The sequence below is a fragment of the Astatotilapia calliptera genome, chromosome 4 (assembly GCF_964374335.1).
Source record: "Astatotilapia calliptera chromosome 4, fAstCal68.1, whole genome shotgun sequence".
NCBI classification, from domain to species: Eukaryota; Metazoa; Chordata; class Actinopteri; order Cichliformes; family Cichlidae; genus Astatotilapia; species Astatotilapia calliptera.
The window spans coordinates 5763105-5783487 of NC_137425.1; the positions used below are offsets into that span (position 1 = coordinate 5763105).

The 20383-nt window shown below is 40.8% G+C and overlaps 2 protein-coding genes across 3 annotated transcripts; one reads left to right on the forward strand and one right to left on the reverse strand.

Annotated features, from left to right (window-relative positions):
* Nucleotides 1–11: 11 nt before the first annotated feature.
* rnf113a (ring finger protein 113A) lies at nucleotides 12–4654 on the reverse strand. The gene is made up of 10 exons (XM_026164217.2): nucleotides 4474–4654; nucleotides 3985–4064; nucleotides 3497–3595; nucleotides 3132–3239; nucleotides 2832–2941; nucleotides 2404–2510; nucleotides 881–970; nucleotides 711–804; nucleotides 523–629; nucleotides 12–155 (listed from the first exon to the last, which is right to left on the reverse strand). Exons 1-10 carry the CDS (start codon nucleotides 4577–4579, stop codon nucleotides 88–90), a joined length of 969 nt encoding a protein of 322 aa, XP_026020002.1. The 5' UTR covers nucleotides 4580–4654; the 3' UTR covers nucleotides 12–87.
* Nucleotides 4655–5535: 881 nt separating this feature from the next.
* rundc3aa (RUN domain containing 3Aa) lies at nucleotides 5536–19289 on the forward strand. 2 transcript variants are annotated; one of them, XM_026164218.2, is made up of 11 exons: nucleotides 5536–5790; nucleotides 13630–13757; nucleotides 13959–14092; nucleotides 14198–14283; nucleotides 14481–14570; nucleotides 16479–16559; nucleotides 16653–16818; nucleotides 16904–17061; nucleotides 17665–17778; nucleotides 17879–17985; nucleotides 18330–19289. In XM_026164218.2, exons 1-11 carry the CDS (start codon nucleotides 5684–5686, stop codon nucleotides 18470–18472), a joined length of 1314 nt encoding a protein of 437 aa, XP_026020003.1. In that variant the 5' UTR covers nucleotides 5536–5683; the 3' UTR covers nucleotides 18473–19289. The 2 variants fall into 2 exon arrangements, with proteins under 2 accessions (XP_026020003.1, XP_026020004.1); XM_026164219.2 differs by having other exon boundaries at nucleotides 13630–13745.
* Nucleotides 19290–20383: the final 1094 nt, after the last annotated feature.

Below are 20383 nucleotides of genomic sequence, written 5' to 3' on the forward strand. Positions count from 1 at the left end.
GAGGCTGTAAACCTTGTTTAAAAAATGTTTTATTTCAATTTTACACAGACAAACACGTAAGGGGAGGCTGGAAATGTTTGGATTTTGCTAATTGTCTTCATCGGATGGTGGTTGGTCTGTCATGGCATTGTGCTTCTCCAGCTTAGCCATCAACTCTGAGAGGGGAAAAAGGTAAAATAAAACATGATTAATGGGTATTATTAAGTTGCACTGATTACAATACTATCTTACAACCTTGATTATACTTATTGCGGTCAAAGACAGCTGGAAACCTGGTGGCCGAGTAATCATTGCTGTTATACTTTGAAGCCCGTCGCATGCATAGTTGACACATTTTTATGTAAATTCTCCACACCCGAGTGTGCAGTGACAAAAAGTAGGCAAACACACATCTGCATGGACTCCTTCACTCAAAGTCTAAAGCCAAAATTTATTTCACTCGTAACTGAGCGGACCCAAGGATGCAGAAAGGACAATCAAGACATTTAAAGAAGTCGTCTGTTTTATAGAGATCTTGCCTACCTTTAGCAGGATTGAACACTCCGTGGGTTTGAGTATCGCACACATAACAGCGCTTGGACTTGCGGTAATGCTGAAGTGCACAAACCTCACAAAAGAAGTGCCTGCACCTGAGAGACATTAGACTTGTTAATATGTTTCCAAAAACAGGGAACAGCTTGGCAAGGAAAAAAATGACATTAAAGTCTTACTTTGTGACTACGGGATTCTTATAGGATTCCCGGCAGATGAAGCACTTGAAGGGCAAGTCTTCCTCATCACTGCTTACTTCATAGTTCTCTTCATCTAAATAAAAATAAGACAGCGTTCAGGAAAAGATCGTTTACAGTAGGAACAAAAATGCAGTTCCTTCTCAACTCACCATTGGCTCCATATCGTCCCTCTTCCAGTTCCCTCTCAATCTGCCAGCCATGTTTGTAGTCTGATCTGTCGTGAAGAAACTTGCAGCTGTCTGATAGGAGAGATGATCATGAGGAAGCTTTATTGAACGACCAGTATTTTCTTAAATGTCTCACACACACTACAAATTGCTCTAATCTATAGATAAATAGAATAAAAAATACAACTCAATCGCAATGAAAAAAGGTCTTAAGAAAAAATATAAGGTTTTATGAAAACCACCCAAAAAAGTGTCTGCCAAAATTTTTCTTGTAAAGGCTTTGGCACAGTTGCAGTCACACTTGTGCCACCTGATGCATTTATACACGTAATAGTTTAATTTCCCACAAAACAAAAACAATACCGGAATAAAAACAAAGTTGTAAGGGAATTTGATATTATTGCCATTAACTTTTCCCTGATTTTCTGTCGTTTTTGTGAATTTCCCTTTTTGTCATAGTGACTTCTTTTAAACAAAATACTGCATGGTTTGACTTCCTGAAAAATCCAAATTCTTAAGTTCTCCCATTACATCACATGTTAAAAGTGTTTTCTCTTATAAACGCAGACCATTTGAAAGCAGTGAGTTTAATGTCATGTATAAGAAACCTGTTTGAGCTTTGTGACGTTTCGTTATTGTGCTGGGAGCAAAGTCTAAAGATGCGCTGTGGTCATTAAGAGTATGACATGGTCAGCAACAATACTCATTTATGCTGTGGCATTTAAACCAAACTCAACTTGTACTAAGGGACCCAAAGTGTGCCAAGAAAATGTTTCCCAACAATATTACACCAGCAGCAGCAGCATGAACTGTTAATACAAGACAAGATTCTTCTATCGTCCAGGTTAGAGTGAGCCTGTGTGAACTGTAGCTTGAGTTTTCTGTTCTTAGCTGTCACCAGTTCAACCCAGTGTGGTCTTCTGTTGCTGAACCTCCATCTGCATCAAGGTTTAACAGTTGTCCATTCAGAGATGCCCTTCTGCGTAATGTGTGGTCATTTAAATTACTGTTGCCTTCCTATCAGCTCAAGCAGTCAGACCAATCTCTGATTTCTGCCATCAAAAAGGGAAGTTCACCTGGAGAACTGCAGCTCACCTAATATTGTAAACCAGTCTCTGTAAACCCTAAAGGTGGCTCTGTGGGAAAATTCCAGTGCATCTACATTTTCTGAAATACTCAAGATCAGCTTGTCTGGCACCGACAACAATGCCACATTTGCCACATTTGAGTCACATAAACCAAATTTCTTGCCTGCTTCTATGTGGCTGAATAGATTTTTGAACCGACAAGCAGTTGAACAGATACACCTATTGAAGTGGCCAATGAGTGTATGTTGTTCTAACTAGTGGGAGGTTTTACTTACATTTGTCCCATTTAACACGTAACATTTAATCTGAGTTGTTTTTCTTCCTCAATAGATGGAGGGAAGTCATTAAAAAGACATTAAAATGAAAAGTGTTTGATTAATTATACAAAAGACATGTATTTTAAAATATCATACCCACCTCCAAAACCACAGAAACCAGTCTCCTTGTAGTCTTTGCAGATATCTGGCTGGTAGTCCCATCTGACTGTGGCTCGCAGATGTTCAGGGGCTCTGATTGGTCCTTTTCTGTTAAAATGATTGAACTGAATTATACATATCAGTATTAACTAATTACATTTCAGAACTAAAAAAAACCCAAAACTGCATCAGTGATAGATCATCAACCATGCACCATCATAGGAAAGTCTTGAGCAGATGGAGCATTATTTAATGTCTATTTCAAGCCCCTTAAAAAGCTCAAGATTTCCTTTGTCTTTGTGGTTTATTAGCACTTTTAATGATACACACATCCACAAGAGAAGTGCATTTGGTGTTCTGTTTACTTTTATTTTTTTAATGACACAATGTGACTGTGATGGAATGGATAAGCCTCGCCTTAATGCTCACCTGACCATGCCAGAGGAGGCATTGCCCATAGTTGTGTCTTTAGGCTTGATGAATTTTTGGTAGTTGTTGATGCCACGGTAGATTTTATCATCATCTTTACCTGTCAGTTCCTATTACAAGAGGAAAAAAAGAACATTAGTTCAATATTTAGTTGAAACTACTGGACTTTTTTTTTTTTAATTTTAGCACTCAAGTCACAATTTGTGAATATGAACAGAACAGTTTTCCAACTAAGTCATTATATGATAGGAGTTGTAGCCTTTTCTACAAGGCTTTAACATTAAAAATAGCATCTACTACCTCTTGGATTTTCTGACTCCTTTCAAAAATGGCCTGGGCATCTTTGTCTTTCTCTGTGTCCAGCTGATATGTAGCAGTTGCACCCATGTCCTCCGGTCCCTCTGGTTTCTTGTTTTTGGATAGGATTGGGAAAAAGATTTACATTAAATACTTATATGTGAGCACATCAATAAGTTTGCAAGACTGTGGCTCTTAAGCAGTATACAGGAGAGGGAACACACACACACAAGGCAAATCAGAAGAGGCCAAATCAGCATGCATACAGATGAAACAACAAAAAGGTTGGATACCTTGCTCATTCATATCCCCTTTACTTTTAAAGGACAGCCTTTAAAAAGTCAGTATGATAGAAAAAGTCAACTCACCGCTGATCGTGTGGACTTGTAGGAAACAGTCATCTTCTTGTCTTCTTTCTCATCTTCACTTTCACTGGATGATACAGCATCTCTCTCCACTTTCTTTGTCTGGACAAAAATCCCAAAACAAAAACAGTCACCTCTGTCTCATTTGAGGCTACTGTCATAGCAGTCTTGTCTGCAAATGTGTGTTTGCATGATTAGATTTATCAACTTTTTCAAAATATCAGGTTTGCCCAAATTCTAAATGTAAAAAGAAAAAGCTATATATGCATTAACATAACACACTTTTAAATACTTTAGTACTCTTGTAAATCTAAATGCAGATTTAGACTTTTGCAAATCTAACTTTGTACCAGCTGATTCTGGATACATACTTGCCGTTTCCAGTGCACGTTGAGGTACACAGTGATTAAAACAGAAAAAAAACAATTCTCGACAAACACGTGTCAAAAAAATATAAATAATAAAAAATAAATAAATAATCCCCTAATTACCCTCTGAATCATTGGGTTGACGCGAGTTTCTTTCTTTTCTTTTCTCACAACGAGGGTCTGGTCCTCATCACTGTTTTCATCTGAAAAGGACATGAGTGAGATACATTTGGTGAAAAAATCTAGTAACTTGCCCAATAACTGACAGCAGACTTGCAAAATCTTAGAATAATCTCGGAGTTAACTGGGAGGACAAAAAACAGCAGGCGCATCCAGTGTTCCAAATTCCGAGGAAACGTAAACGAGGCACGAATGTGAAATTTGTTTATAACAGGAACAAAATATGTGTCATCTGCGGTACTTTACATCGTTTCTCCGATTTTTGGAATCAGATACAGTAGTTTTGCCTCTTCCCGTGTTAATAACACAGTGGTTATCTGTAAAGGACTACGAGAACAGAAACAAGTAGTCGATCATTAAAAAGCTCGAGCGCTGTCGGCACCGGAAGTTCACTGGGCTTTAAATGATCAGAAAGTGAGTTAAATAGCAAACCTTTCTCGCTATCGCTTGCTTTTCTCTTTCGCCCAGAGAATTTCCTATTAGATTTTTTAAACAGAAAAGTGCAAGATCCCTCCCGAGGCTTCTCCGATTCCGCCATCTTGAATCTGTTTTGTAAATATCTGCTCTCGCCACAGCACCCTCTAGTGTCTAGGAGTCATCTTAAGTTAGTCCCTGTACTGGCCAAAAGGAGAATCACACCTGTCCATTTACTCAGGCATTGTAAAGTTAGATTTAAAAAGACAACAATGATACTTCAGTGAGAAAGTGGCTGCAATTTTTGCGAGCCAGTCAATCAAAGATTGCTCAATGATATTTACCTATTTCATATTTAAAAATAATTCATGAGAATTTAAGTTATGTCTTGGAAATCTTTAGAACTCTATGAAGTGCTGTTATGTTTTTAGAGCTGTGCCAGAACACGTTCGTCTGCCAAAGGGGGATTTAGATACTTGTCAAAAAGTTATAATTATTTAAACTGTTTTAAATGACTTGTTGGTCTATAATCTATCAAATAAATTGCAAAAGTTTCTGACCAGGCACAAGGTAGGAGCTGCAGGAAGTAATTGGCTAAGTTACTCTTAGACAGTGACTTCCTTTATTTTTCCAGGTAAAAAGTCTAACAGATATTAAAAATATCTTTTTCAAAACATGTTTGGTCAAAGAGGGCTTTGGGGATTACAACAAATGTAAAAGAACAGTTCTATAAAGATATTTTAAGCAGCAAAAAAGGACTGGATTGATTATAATGCAGGACGCAGAGTAGCTACAATAACGCAGAGTCGAGATACTTGCAAAAAAGGTCATTTCTTTATTTTATATTTAGCCCTTTGAAAATTCTGTTGACCCCAGCCTATCTGCCAATGTAAGGCAAGATATAACACATACAAACACATAAAAACATCAGCAATCACTTTTTTTGCCTGACACCGGAAGACTGGAAATTCCAGTATAATTCATGAATCTGTGATGAAAACGGGAAGATGGTTTTATTTTGAAAGTTTTAACCGGAATGTGCACTGATAAATACGTGTAACTTGGTTCTAGTCTCTTAGATCCCGTCCTCCTCCTCTTCCAGCAGCGACTGTAGCAGCATCCGTGACTCCCCGCAGAGGACGGCCGGTGTTTGTAGGACTCAGGGCCCGCGGAGGGAGAGGTCCTGGCCTGGGCACGAATCCCGAAGAGGCCCCGGGGCCGCCGCTGGATGGAGTCGGGCTGTATACAGACAGCAATGGCTATGGGTCTGACATCGAAAAAGGCGTCTGCTCGGAGCGTCTGCGCGGAGCGAAAAAACCTCATCACGGTCTGCAGGTATACATCACGACACCACCGACGTGCCGTATTTATCAGTAGGAGCCTGTCCTTGCAAGCTGTTCGGGTTATAGTTTCACCAGTATGCTCATCATGAAGGTTTTTTTTTTCATCCAAGAATTCCACCCCTGCGTTCATTCCCAAAGTGAAACAATGGCAGCAACATAAATGGAAAATATTACAGAAAAAAGGGCCACATTTCTAGAAAGGCGAGGGTTAAGGAGGGGGCAGGTGCGTGTTCACCTTCACGTACCTTCTGTCATCACACCCAGTTTAATAGAAACAGTACACAGTAGACTACAGAAACCACTCAATTATCCAGGGTTTGTTTTTAAATGCTCGTTTACGGCTTGCAGGGCTTCTTTTTTCTTTCTTTCTTTGCTATGATGTTAATCTATTAATTCTGTCTGTCGTTTAAAAGTACAGTCCCCTGCGTGTTTGTTTCTATAGCAGGAAATGCACCTTCAAGTGATTCAAGTGATGAGTGTTGCAAAATCAATTGCAGAATAGGGATGAAGGGAAGATAAGCCAGTCAGCAGCAGGTCTCCTCCTCCATCATGGTGAGCTTCAGTGCCTGAATTGGACAAGGGCATTTGGGGCAGTGCAAGGACTCCTCCCCACATCAGGGGCCCTCCATCCTTCTCCATCCAGCCTAGAGATGGCCTCTGACTGATTGGCTCTAATAAATCACTGTCTTCTGCAGTGAGGTTAGCACTGTAAATGTGTGAGCTGACAGCTCACACAACGAGAGCTCTTCAGCTGCACAGTAAGTGCAGTTTTATACAATAATGTAACACCCTCCTGGTTCCAGTCTGCACATTATTACATCACGTGTGATATTTAGAGCTTTAACAGCTTCCATCCTTTTTGACCAGAGGCTCTAATTTGCATGCTTCCACGTGAGACCAATGTTTATATTCATATAGAAACAATAAATGTAGCAAGACTATTAAAAATAGCCCAGAAATCTTTTTTCTCTTTTCTCTTTTCTCAGCACTTCATGACCTCCTTGCATTAATTTTGTAACCTTTCAAATTAGGCACCCCTGATGTAAAAGTAACTCTGCTCATTTCACTGAAGGCTAATTAACTTTTGGACCATGTTATCACAAGTTCTCAGAGGCCTAGGTGCTATTTTCTCAAACGTCTTTTGCACAAATAATCATCGCATCCCAAAGATGGACAACCTAATACTGTACAAGTCTAGAAAAATGCCACAAATATCCACATCTCAGATGTTTTTTTGCCTTAAAATAACTTGAACTACCCATTTTGTAAAAATATGTTGCTGATTATTTTCCTTTCTCTGACATAACTAGGTTATAGTGACCTTATCCTACTTTTGGAGTACTAGTTAATTATGGCAGGAAAATGCTGCTTTGATCATGTTGTTTTGCTCTCATAAAATTTACTACTCCTCATCTTGAATTGCAAATTGACTATAATCATAAAAAGTGTTCATAAAAGTGGCATCATGCGTCTGAGCTCTGCTGTATTTCTTGTAATTTATTGCACCGTAGTGCTAGAAACCACCAATTAAAACAGAAAAGGACTCCAACATGGACTCACAGTCAAGCATTTTTATTCCAGTACCTTTATATCGAAGGTCCTGCCTGCGTTTTAGTGGCATGTACAGTGAGGCAAAAACACACAACATCACAGAGAGCATGCATGCAAAGAAAGAAAAGTTCTCACAGTGGACACAGACAAGGATTAGCAGGGACACAAAAACACCTTTGTTTTCAGTTTCTCCTGACCGTGCTAAGACAGATTTAATCATTTAAGCGTTTTAAAGACAAAGAAACTGGACAAGACAGAAATAAATCTCAAACAGCTTTCCATCAGTAATGCTTACTACAACAACTTTTTTCCATTTTCTAATGAACAACATGACATTGATTAGGTTCACTTCGAGGGCAGTTTCTTCTTGGCATGTCCAAGTTGCTGCCCGATCTCCCTGCTCATGGTGTTTTGGACCTTTTTCATGTTGTTCAGGTCAGAGCTGATTCACAGGCTGCTCGCTGATCGGATAATGAGGAGAGAGCCTGAATCAGCACCGTCCCTCTGGCTGTGCATTAGTGCAGGCAGGGCATCGTGTTGCACGATTCAGGATCCAGGCTCTGTCGCGGTTGTTGAGATGCAGCCATTCCCACAGCTGAGTTTGTGACATTAGTGCTTAATTAGTTCACCAGGCCAAGCTATTATTTACCCTAAGTGTGTGTGTGTGTGCGCATTTACTGCATATATAAAGTCTGCCCTCTTTTTTTTTCTTACTGCAACATCATACATGTTTAACATACAGTCAGCACACACAGAGATTAACATTTCTACTCCCAACAATTCCTTTAATGTGTTGGCATCAAAGTCCCGGTTAAAAGTGTGTACACTTGATCTGGCATGATGTGGGTCACGAGTACCAGCCACAGAAATCTGACTGATCTTTGCTCAGTGTTTCAGTGTCAGACCTAACAGACCAATCCTATTTTAATGAGACGTGCTGTATCTACAGAGAAAAGAATGGACAAAAAAAGAATAACAACAGAGAAAAATAATAAGAGATGGCTATTCTAAATAGTAAGTAAGAAGAATGCTCCTTATTTTTAGGTTAGGGGGACTTTTGAATTGCCAGACATCCCAAAAAGTATCTGAAAACCCAAAAAATCTTTTTAGGGCCACGTAGAGACTTGATATTTATGACATCCACAGTGGTATCAGTATCGTACTGAGCTGGACTGTTGTCAATAGCAACAGGGTTCATCTAAATGTGGCTTTTTGCAGCGAGTGGAGGACATTCGTGCAACTCTCGGATTAGTGTTGTTTATCTGAGCTCAGTTTGACAAAATGTTTGGGGATCAGAAGAAGGAAACCAACCGGCTTGTGTTGGTTTGTTTTTAAGGGCGCTTTCCATCCGTTAATGTTTAAAATTGAATGTTTTGCTGCTTTTTTTAGTCTGGCTAAGAGCTCTCTTGCTGCAGTCCGTGACAGGAGAAACGGTGCTACTGTAGGCATGGTGAACCTGAGAAAAAAATAGATAAGATGAGTGAGACAAGTCTGATGTGAAGAGGTATCCATGCAGCCGCTTCCTGTAAACAAAGAGAGCTGGGAGAGAGGCAAGAAGGGAGGGCGATGTGCTGCATGTTGGCTGAGCTCTGAGGCCTTCTGGGGCGTGGCTCAAGAGAAGAGAATAAAATGTTCTGAACTGTAGTAAAGCACGCCTGTTAGACGTGCATCGGCAAGAGAGTCAACGAATATTTGAATCTACGTGTGCAGATGGAGTAACACTAATTTTAATCGTTCAGCTTCCGTGCAGCCTTCTTTTGCATTTTTCCTGATTTCTGATCCTACGCTTTTTTCTTTTCTTTTTTTAATTTTTCTTTTTTTTTACCAACACCGTCAAGTATTTGAAATTACAGCAGAAATGTCTAGAAGTTTGGCTGAACACTTGGACACCACTCATCAGCTGATCTGTCTACACTCTCACTGTTAACTTCTCCTGTTATTCCTCATTTTTACCCCTCTGTCATACTCTAATATCTGATTCACACTATCTGTGCTTCTCAACACCCTCACTGTCCGTCGTACGCCGTGATCCCTCTACACCTCCTCTGACCATGAAACACTTCCTGGACACTTGGTCACAGAGGGGATCGGTGAGAGAGAGACACACCCTGCTGCAGTTGTTTTTTTTGTGTGTGTGGTATTTGTTTTACTTTTTCTTTTTTTTCTTTTTTTTTTTCGTCATTGAGGATTTGGCCCAAATTGTGATTTGAAATATTCTTCAGAGCACAAAGCCTTTTCTTTTTCATGCCAGTCCAGTGCAGGACGCCTCCCCCGACAGTCCACGATGATAAACACAGCACTGGCTGGCGTTGTGCAATGCTTCGGCCAGTGAGGAGTTCACCTGTGTCATCTGATCCTGCTGGTTATGCCAAGGCTAGAAGACAGAGACAGAAATAAGAAGACAGAGAAAGTAGTCAGGGAAATGCATGTGAGGGAAAATAAATAAAAATGAAAGTCGAGAAAGTTAACGTGAAGCTTTGTGTTTTTAGGTTAGACATCTTTGCTGATGAATGCAGTTTTGGTTATCCCGTGTCGTGCTGCGGATCAAACGCAAGTTTGTAAGTACAGTAGAGGGGTGAGAAAGGAGAACAAGAGGGCATTTAACAAGAGTTGAGAGTGTGCTTGGCATTGATCCAGGCTGAGTGAGAGGTTGCACAAAAGAAGCTTGTCAGAAGGCCCTGCAGTTGTTTTTCAGTGTCAAATCGTACCAAGAACATGTTGCTATTCCACTCCATCCATTTGCATTTGAGGCACGCCAGAGATTCCCCTTCAGATCAAAGGACTTCAGTTAATTTACAATCATCTGTTATAATATTCCTGTTAAGATAACGTTGCTCTCACATTATTAGGTCAGACAGGTTTTTTACAGCTGTTGATATTTTGTTTTTATGATTTTAAATGCTGTAACTTTTGCTAACAAGAAGCTGTTACATGTTGGTTCGTATACTGAGCGTCCAGACCCACTGCTTGGGTTTCCATGGCATCTAGGCTTTGCACAGTGAGAAAAGATTTGATGTAATGCATTTTTCTGACTTGGAAGCATCACAAAGAGGAATTGTACTGTGAATTTGGGTGAATACGATTTACTGTTCACTCATTATCTCATATTTTTGACAGATTAGTACATTTCAAATTTTCTAACTTTTCTTCCTGATGGGATCCCTTTAGACAACATCAGGTAGTATGTAGCCGATTATTTTGTGAAGCTAAATCGTAGCTGTCGCCCCCGGTCCCAACACACAATATTTGTGCTTATTTCGCAATACCCACCAAGTGGATTTTTTTTATTCAGCAAAAGCAGTTTTAGCTGCCCAGCTGAAATAGAGAACACACTTGAAGAGATTCAGCCTAACATTCTGGATTTCTGGATCTATTATCCATTAATCTGCTGATCTACATGGTTTTTCAAACATTTTATCAGACAAAATTCAGATGCCACTAACCTGTTTCTTTGATAAATCCAAAGTGACCTGACAAAGTCAAGGCTCGAAAAGTAAATTTAATCCAGTTTTTGCTCTCAGTGCTGATTCCGTCGTGTTATCCATACGTCCTCTCTGATGCTTCTTATTTTGAGTCAGTCCCCCCACCCCGTGATGCCGTCTTCTCTCATCTAGAGCGTCTTGCGTTTGGGGAAGATGGCTTTCCGGAAAGAGGTGCTGGTGGTACCTCTGCTGAAGGACGCACTGCCCAGCGAGATCTTGGTTTTCCCACTGGTGATAGTGGAGGAGCCCAGAGATGTTGTGCTCCTGCCCCGGGTGATGGAAGAATTCCCCATGGCAAGCTTGGTCTTCCCCCTCTTTATTGTGGTGTTGCCCAGGGTTAAGGCTGTCTTCCCCTCCGTGAAGCTGGTGTTGCCCATTGAGGAGAAGCTTGTCTTCCTGACCCAGATTCGACGGCAGGGTTCGGGACTCACTAGACGCAAAGCATCGCACACTCATGCAGCACTCTATGCTCTGCAAGCCCTCGGGAGTAATAGTAACATCAGCTACAATCCAGAGTGGACCAGAATGCTAAGCGTGGATAGTGCGACCCCCGTGTCGCATAATGCCTTCGTTGAGCTCTTCAACGTGGGCTTTGGAAGGCCACATACCACCCATGTGTCCCTGTGAATGGACAGAGGCAGCCGTAGGTGGCCACAGCCTATCTGGGGGGACTGGGACAGTAAAGCGATTGTCCCAGCGCCACGACGACACCGGACGGTTGAAGGAGACATTGTTGCAAAGAGGACAGTCTGTGGTGACATCACTTTCTTCTGAGCCATTGTTCCCTATAGCCTGTGATTGTAAGATGTTCCCTTTGTGTACAACTGTATGCACCATATGTGAAATGAGTTGTACCGTGTTGTTTTAAAGGAAAGGGACGCTGAATGTGCTCATGTTCTCCATATGTATGTGAAGCTTTGATTGCACCTCTTCTGGATTTGTGCCGTCCCTCCGTTTGGAATATGGGTGTGGTTCCTTCAGTTGGTGTTTATTATCCATTTGAAATCTTGCTGAACTTTTTGAACTCGTGCAAAGTTTTTATTTTCCTCCCCTTTAATGTGTTACAGATCTTGAAACGTCTACATACAAAACAGTCAAGCTCATCAGTGTTTAGACATGTTACTTTTATAAGCACCGTTACATCGATCAACCTTTACAGTCTTGGGGGTGAAAACTGGATTTGCAGTGTGGGAGCTTAGTTATGGAAATGTGAAGTATCAGTCAGTCTTATCAGCAGAAAAAAATACCACATTCAAACCAACGATGCGGACGTGTTGATGCACAACATGCAGGAGAAAAGTGCTGATGAAGAGCACACATATACTCTTCTGTCTCCACATGCATCACACACATCCCCTCCCTGCCAAGTCAACACACCATAAATCGTCATTTCATCAATGTCACATTTGCATAACATGCTCAGCACTACTTTGGGAATGGGACGGCTCGCTTTTGATTGCGAACCTATTAGATCTGCAGGTCATTATCATTTTTTTATACACATCATAGACATAGCAGCTCTTTTTATTGATTTTGAATCACTACTGACCTTCTAAAACAGACCATATAGATATATCCATGGGTTTTTAAGTATGTGCAGGATTCAAGTGTGAAAATCCCAGTAGATGTTGCTATGCGTTTCTTTGCCCCTGACGAGAGTGGTTTTGAACACAGACACAGACTTGGTCCCATGGGTGCAGGTCAGGGTGGTGAGAGAGCTTGTAGTCTCTCCTCGTGAAACAGAGGTATTGCCCACTGCTATGCTGGTTTTGCCCAAAATTGTGGTGGTTCTGCTCCAGGAGATCGAGTATTTACCCCAGGAGATGGTGTACTTATTCCTCAGGATAGAAACCCTCCCTTTGGTGAAGGAGGTTTTGCTTGACGAAAATGTAGTTTTCCACTCATTGTTAGAGTCTTTTTTGGACTGCTTGGCTGCTTTGGGTGTCTTAGCCCTGGCTTCGGGGGTCCTTTCCATTTAGGTGTTCCTCCGCTTGGACGTCAAGGCTTTACGGAAGGAGGTGGTAGTGGTTCCCCGGCTGAAGCTGGCCCGTCCCAGAGCCACAGTCGTCTTTTGCCTTTGGATGGTGGAATCTCCCATGGAGGTGGTGGTCACTCCCCTGAAGATGGAGGAGTTGCCTAAGGAGACTGTAGTCTTTCCCCTGGCTATGGAGGTGTTTCCCACTGCCAGGGCAGTCTTGCCCTCTGTGATGCTAGTGTTGCCCATCGAAGCCGAGGCAGCCCGCCCGAGCCTGTGCCTGGATGCCCGCTCCTAACATGCACGCTGCATAGCGTTCCTTCTGTGGTGCAGCCGGTGGGGTGAGCATGTGAGGTCAAAAGCCAAGCTAAAGCTCCAGCAGCTGCCCTAAATAGATCACACCACAATGTATAGATAAGGGGGAGGGAATTATTTGATCATTCTTTCATGCTCGTCGGTCCCTCAGAGAGACAAGACCCAAAGGGACCTGGAAGCACAGCACGCACAAAGGCTGTAAAGACAGGGAGTTAATTGTATTGTTTTCATGATAACACTGCCAAAGCACTGAAGGGGTACATTGTGCAGTACACAAGACAATTGGGGTGACCTCAGTATGATAAGATGGCGTAGTTCCCAAAAAAAGAAGAAAAAAAATCCTCTCAGCTGTTGTTCAAATACAGTAGTACATTTGTCTGCTTGGTTACAGTACACAACTGCATTTCATGTGCAGCACAGCCAACTAAGAGTCCAAACCCCTCACACATTGCCATCAAAGTGTGCAGTATTTGTCTAATTTTTCTTTCTCGGTGCACTTCTATTTCAGATTCTCCGTAAAGACTCTCCTCGAAAAGTACACAGCAGAGCCCATAGATGACTCATCTGAGGAGTTTATCAACTTTGCTGCCATTTTAGAGCACATCCTCAGCCACCGCTTCAAAGGTAACACTGCAGGTAACATACAGGAAAGATGGACAAAGTTAATATGACTTTCATTGTGAAACAGTCGAAATATATTTGAAATAAAAATGCAGCAGGCATTCTCGTCAAAAAGCCATAAAATGGTCAGCTGGATTGTTGCTGTGGGTGCATATTTTAGTTTCACTTGCTGTCAGAACACAAATGATTGATTGGTGTGTTTTAATATTAAACCAGGTTCTGGCAGCTGGTTCAGCTCAGATGGACAGCGCAGCTTCTGGGAATACATCCGGCTGGCGTGCAGCAAGGTGCAGAACAACTGCATCGCCAGCATCGAAAACATAGAGAACATCAGCACATCACGAGCCAAGGCAAGGAGATTTGTATGCACTCTAGTGTGTGTGCGTGTCTGTTTGTGTGCGGATGAGTGTGAGAAAAGGTCCTCTGTTCCCACTCGCTAATGCGTCGTCCTACAGGGCCGGGCGTGGATTCGAGTGGCGCTGATGGAGAAACGTCTCTCTGAATATGTGTCCACTGCTCTCAGAGACACAAGAACAACAAGGTTTGACTGGATTCTTAATTTAAACTAAACCTTTGGTTTAAAATGATCCCCAGTCCTGTTTTCCTTCACTTCACATTCAGCGTCTCAATACGAAACATCGCTTCTATATACAGGGTTTTACTCCTATGAAAATGAATGTAAATACTCAGTATGATAACTAGAAATTCGGAAGTGATAATCACCTCTTTACTTGGCAGGAGGTTCTATGATGATGGTGCCATTATGTTGAGAGAGGAGGCCACAGTGCTGACTGGCATGCTGATTGGACTGAGTGCCATTGACTTCAGGTGAGGTGGAGCTGTGCAGAGACTGTGACACAGAACACAATATATTTTGAAAGAAGCACAGACACCAGCCCAGGCATTTTAAAATCAATATGGTATTACGTGGAATGCGGTAAGCTATCATAAAGTGGAGCTATTATCCTTTCATTATGCTTTTTCCTTATTTTCTGTAAAATATAATTCCCTGCAAAAGTCCTAAGGTACCTCTCATCACTTTATATTTTTCCAGGAAAACAGGAAATAGGTGGAAGCACATGGAATTAGAGGATATAAGGCAAAAACCGAGTTTGTACAATTCTAACAGGCTTGAAAGTCACATTGACTTTCAAGCCTGTTGTGACCACTTTTTTTTATTTTTATTTAGAGCCTGGACTCTCTTAGCCAAGCTTTCTTGTCATTTCTTTAAGTAGTCCTCAGGAGTAGTTCTCCAGGCTTCTTAAAGGACATTCTTTTTTGGATGTTGACTGCCTTTTGATGATGACCCCTCATGTCTTCAGTAAGGTTGAGGTCCAGGCTCTGTTGAGGCCATGGCTGATAGTGTTCCATTGTGTGTTTTCTATCCAAGTATGCTTTTACAGCATTGGTTTTGCGTTCGGAATCATTGTCGTCCTGAAAAATGAAACTATTGCCAATCAGATGGTGTTGCATGATGGATCAAAATCTGTTGGTACTTTTCTGCGTACATAATGTTTTGACAAGATCCCAAACGCCACTGGATGAAATGCAGGATGGTTTACTGATAAGAATGACTTCTTGACAGCCACTCTTCCACTGAGACCATTTCTTGTGAGACTGAACAGTAGATGGATCAGCTGGAGCGCAAGATGTATCTCTCATGCTCGTTGTCAAGTCTTTGCTGGATGTTTTTTTAACTATTTCTTATGGGCTTGACTTATAGATACTTGTTGATAATTTGTCAAGTTTCTATAATTTTGAAGGACACGCTGCACTCCCACCATGCTGAGATATACCAAGTGTTTAGCCAATAGCTCTTTGGGAATCACCTTGTTGGTGCAAAAAATAAAACTGTGTTGTCTGTGGCATTTTTTTTATATATTCAACTAAATAAACTGGAACAAATTATGTGTTTTTGCAGCAGTCTGAGTAACAAAGTGCCTAAAGATACTATTTTAAAACCAGTTCTTTGCTAAGTTGTCTGTTATGTGTGGATACAACACTTCTTTGTATTAAGTAATTAAGTAAACACTTAACACTAAACACAACTTAACAAAGAGTCTTTGAACTCTCAACAAAAATTCTTTGAAAGACCTTCAGAAAGCCTGAAAAACTTCTGCACAAGAACACTTTAAAAAATCCAAAAAGTCTGGCTTCTTGGAAGTAAAATGTAAATGAATGAAGTGTTGCTCAAAGCCTTTGCACAGCAATATATATACTGATACAGTGGTGAATACTAATACTAATCATGGCCAAAGTTTCAAATAAATAGGTCAGCTTTTGAACCAATAAATCGTTTTAAATGTTTGCTGTCAGACAATTTTTTTGCCTTAGTGTTTCATCTACATGCCTTTAATGTTGTGATCTAATTGACATTGTTCTGGGATGGGAGCCAATTAAATTGGCCAAATTGTCTCAAGGGAGAGTAGCTAAAACAGCTTGTTTTCGACAGTAAATAAAAGGTTACTACTGTAGCAGAGTCCAAGAATAATCCTACTTAGGTGAAAATGAGCATATAGGCCCCCTTTGTGTATGTTACCTTGTGTATGTCATCTTTTTAGGTCTGCTATATAATTTTTTAAGCCCAGTATTTATAGTGGGCTTAAAGCTGTCATCTGAATCTGAGCATAGTACCTAGTAATGCATCAAATTTTCCAGTAGTGTAGGCATGTTTATTAATGGATAATGTACACAGCACTTTCCATTTCTTTTTCTTTTTTATTTCTTTCCGTGTAGTTTTTGCCTGAAGGGCGAGACTCTGGATGGGAAATCCTCGGCTGTGATTGATTATACGCCCTACCTGAAGTTCACTCAGAGGTGAGCGCTCATCATGCCACTTCTAACAATGCATGCATGCATGCATGCACAGGAATGGGGTCACATTAATACTCCAGCCTCTCTCTTGTTTAGCTATGACTACCTTAGTGATGAGGAGGACCGGCGCAGTGTTGACAGCAGTAACAGCGAGGAGAGCGTCCCTGAGCATCCCTACATCCCTCTGGTGACAGACGAGGAGAGCTGGAGCAACAAGTGTCGCAAGATGGAACAAAGATTTAAGATTGTCTATGCTCAGAAGGTGACTCATAACAACATTACATATCTGATCATTGCTATGAGCATCGGCAAAGAATTACCTGCCTCATTCAATATGTGTTATTCAGGGTTATCTAGAGGAGCTGGTGCGCCTGCGGGAGTCACAGCTGAAGAACGTAGAGACGGAGAACAAGCGTCTGAGAGCCAAGGTGGAGGAGCTGACAGTGCAGAGCCAACAGGAGAAGAAGGAGCTGGAAGCCATTGTGCTGGAGCTGCAGGCACAACTGTGAGTTAGCACATACAAGCTTGGCGTTACATTTGTTCGTTTGCTCTTTCGCGCACAAAGATTTCCATTATGCAGTGTATTTACATATTGGGCCAAGTTTAAAAGGGGAGCTAAAACTATTGTTTTAATGTAACCTCACAGCTTGGGACAGTTAGATTCTGACTTTTAGTTGACATAACAAGTTTGCTTCTGCTTAGAAGAATAAAAGACACTATTACACTGGCTTCTGACGCTGTCCTCATGAAGAGACTGCAAAGGTTTATGTCTGTAATACTTTGAATATATTTAAATGTTGTAGATATAATATAAAGAAACACAACCTGACAAAAAAACCTGCTTCTTTCAATCCCCAGTTTTCTACAATTCTCACTGATCTTGTTGATGTCTGTTAGTTTTGAGGGTCTGTTGTAAAATCTGAGGATGATTCTGGATGTTCAGCAACACCAGGGTCTGTATTTAACTGACAGCTGTTTTAAAGACTACTATAACAAACTATGGATGCTTTTGCTTGCTGCTTCTGTCTTTGATGTTCAGGCTCATATATTTGTCTACTAAAACTAAGAGTTTTTGGAATTTAATAATTTTACTCTTTGCTGCATTCAGCTCTGCCCTCATGCCCTGTGACTCCTCCCACCTGGCTAAAGATCTCTCCATCCCACTCATCAACCAGTGGTCAACCATCACAAACAACCAACGTGATGTCAAACTCTTCCGCAGGTGAGCTTAAATAAACAGCACAGCTCTTTTTTTTAAAACATATTGTAATACATGCTCATCCAGACATGTTTGTGTCTTGGTGATATTCTGTGAAAACTAGGAGGAGCTTCCACAGCTTGGAGCAGCTTTCCGCTGAAGTCAGTCTGAACTCCGACTCTCAGAAGACTGATGGGAGGCAGAATGGCGACGCTGCCTGGACCTCTGCAGGTAATAATGTTTGTTGTAGAGCATTTTAATGTTACTCTAGTGATGATATTATCTTTCTGTTTTTGTAGACAGTATTTACTGTTAAGTAAAATGCAATTTTATGCAGTGGCAGAGTCGATTTTTATTAGCTGCTTTTATACTTAACAAAGTAACCATAATCCTGCTCCCTCCTCTCTGCACAGCTACATAAAAGCCTTTCAGAAGCAGCCACCCATACACATGGACATACATATTCATAACAAATGCAAGCTTGACGCCCATTTATAATGCCTCATGTGGGCAGCTTAAACTATGCATGATCACAAGTTGAATTTTATTGTGTTCTCCGTGTTATGTTCCTGCAGGAAAAGATAACACTCCTTCCATGCTGGGTCTGTGCGGCTCTTTGGCCTCTTTACCGAGCTCGAAGTCTCTGGCAAGCCTCAAGTCCAGTGAGTGTTTAGTCAACATCAGCACTGAACCCAGCCCTGCGCTCTCTCCCAGCTAGGAGCTTCAAGAGATTGAACCCCAGCCTGTCTGCCTTGCTGCGTTGACCATGTCCAAACACCCTACCAAAACCCTGCTCTCATCTTATAGCCACCTCTATGGGATAACAACAGGATCTTATGACACCACATCTGGATTTTTGTATATGAGAGTGAAGTTGTCATGAAGTTGTCATGAAGCTAAAAGAGTCTCTCTCTTTTGGTTGTTTCCTTTCCCCTCACCTTATCTTTTCCTCATATCCCTCTTTGTATCTGTCAATCCCTTCATCTGAAATCATGCAATGCCTCCGGGAACACTTGTCAGACATTTTCCAAAGCATCCAGTCGCATCTAAATTTTCCCATCTTGCTCCTTATTTGAAAATCGGTATTCTTCTCATGGTATTCTCTGTGTATTTGTGCACCTTTGGCCATTTTTATTCCATTTTAAGTGTAACCAAGACAGCACTAGCAGCTCTTTGGATGCAGAGACAGATGTGATGATCATTTTAAGAGATGCAGATTATCCATATAAAGTCAAGAGGGTGGGTGGTTAAACAGGCTGCCCTTATGGTGTCATAGCATCGAGACGTATGCTCTGTGTGACTGAACGGTATTAGGGTCTGTCACCCTTGAAAGTGCTTATCATTCCTGCCTGGCTAATCAAACAACACAAACATTTTCAGTAGGTTTAAATCTGTGCAGCTATTTATGGATTCTTTTAAGTCTTAAAGTACCGCATATGTTCATTTATCATCTCCAACAGTATGTTCTTTTTACACGTATGCAGTACGTTGAGTTATTTTGTTTTGTGTTGCAATAAATTGCCTTTTTCCATGAAGTGTGTCTTTTAGTGTGTCTTAGAAGGAACAGTGGCAAAAGCAATGTAGATGTTAAGTAGGGAGTTGCATTGCTGTGGCTCCATCTGCTGGTTAAATATATTATATAAATATCATATAACTTCTAAGCCTTTGGGTTCTGCAACAAATTAGAGTACTTGCATTTTCACACAAAATGAAAAAAACAGACTTTACTTCCTCTAAACGGATCAAAGCATCTTTTTTAAAAATTCCAGCTTTGACATAATAACCTGCAAGAATTATTCTGCTGATGAGTGTTTGATAGAAAGGCTGAAACTTTACCAACTTTATAGTCAGTATTTCATGGCTGATGTAAGAAACAGTTGAAACAGTAGTAAAAGAATTCCTGGAGTTGATAACTCATGATAGACAGATCTGACTAGTCTATGCTGATCGTGGGCGTCCTGACATGCTTTGTCCTCACCAAAGCTTTTTTTGTTTTTTCAGAGGGCACCACAATCCTCCAGCAGTCACTCTGTGAAAAATTCTATCTACGTCACTGAAATATGGAGTTGTCAAACAGCTACACACCCAGTGATTAATTTTTGTCTATGTTATTTTCCCTGACGCAATAATTCAACATTACAAGCATAATCCTCATCAGTTCACAGGAACCTCTCAGCCCTTCAGCAAGCTTCCTGTGCTTTTGTTATGCTGCCAGGACATATTGCTGGGAACAAACAATGCCTGCAGGGACTTTTTAAGTAGCTCATTAACTTAATGTTAAGGTCTTTAAAAGTATATTATTATAATTTGCATCTATGTAGCATAAATAAAAACGTGTTCATATCATTTGTTTAGTCTGTAGATGCTCCCATTTGGCACATCAGTCATACTGAATAGTGCAGATGTTCCTCTATGATTAACTGCATTCCACAAGAAATTATACATTTTAATTATAACTCTGGCAGGAATTATGGATTATTTCAACTATATTTTGTGGTTATGATAGAATAAAAATGAAAAATCCAAGCAAATAGTTCAAAATCATGTAAACAGTGCACAAACCCGAATCCTGGTTCTTGTGTTGAAGACGTTTTTTATAGAAGGAAAAAAAGAATGGTGAAAATATCTG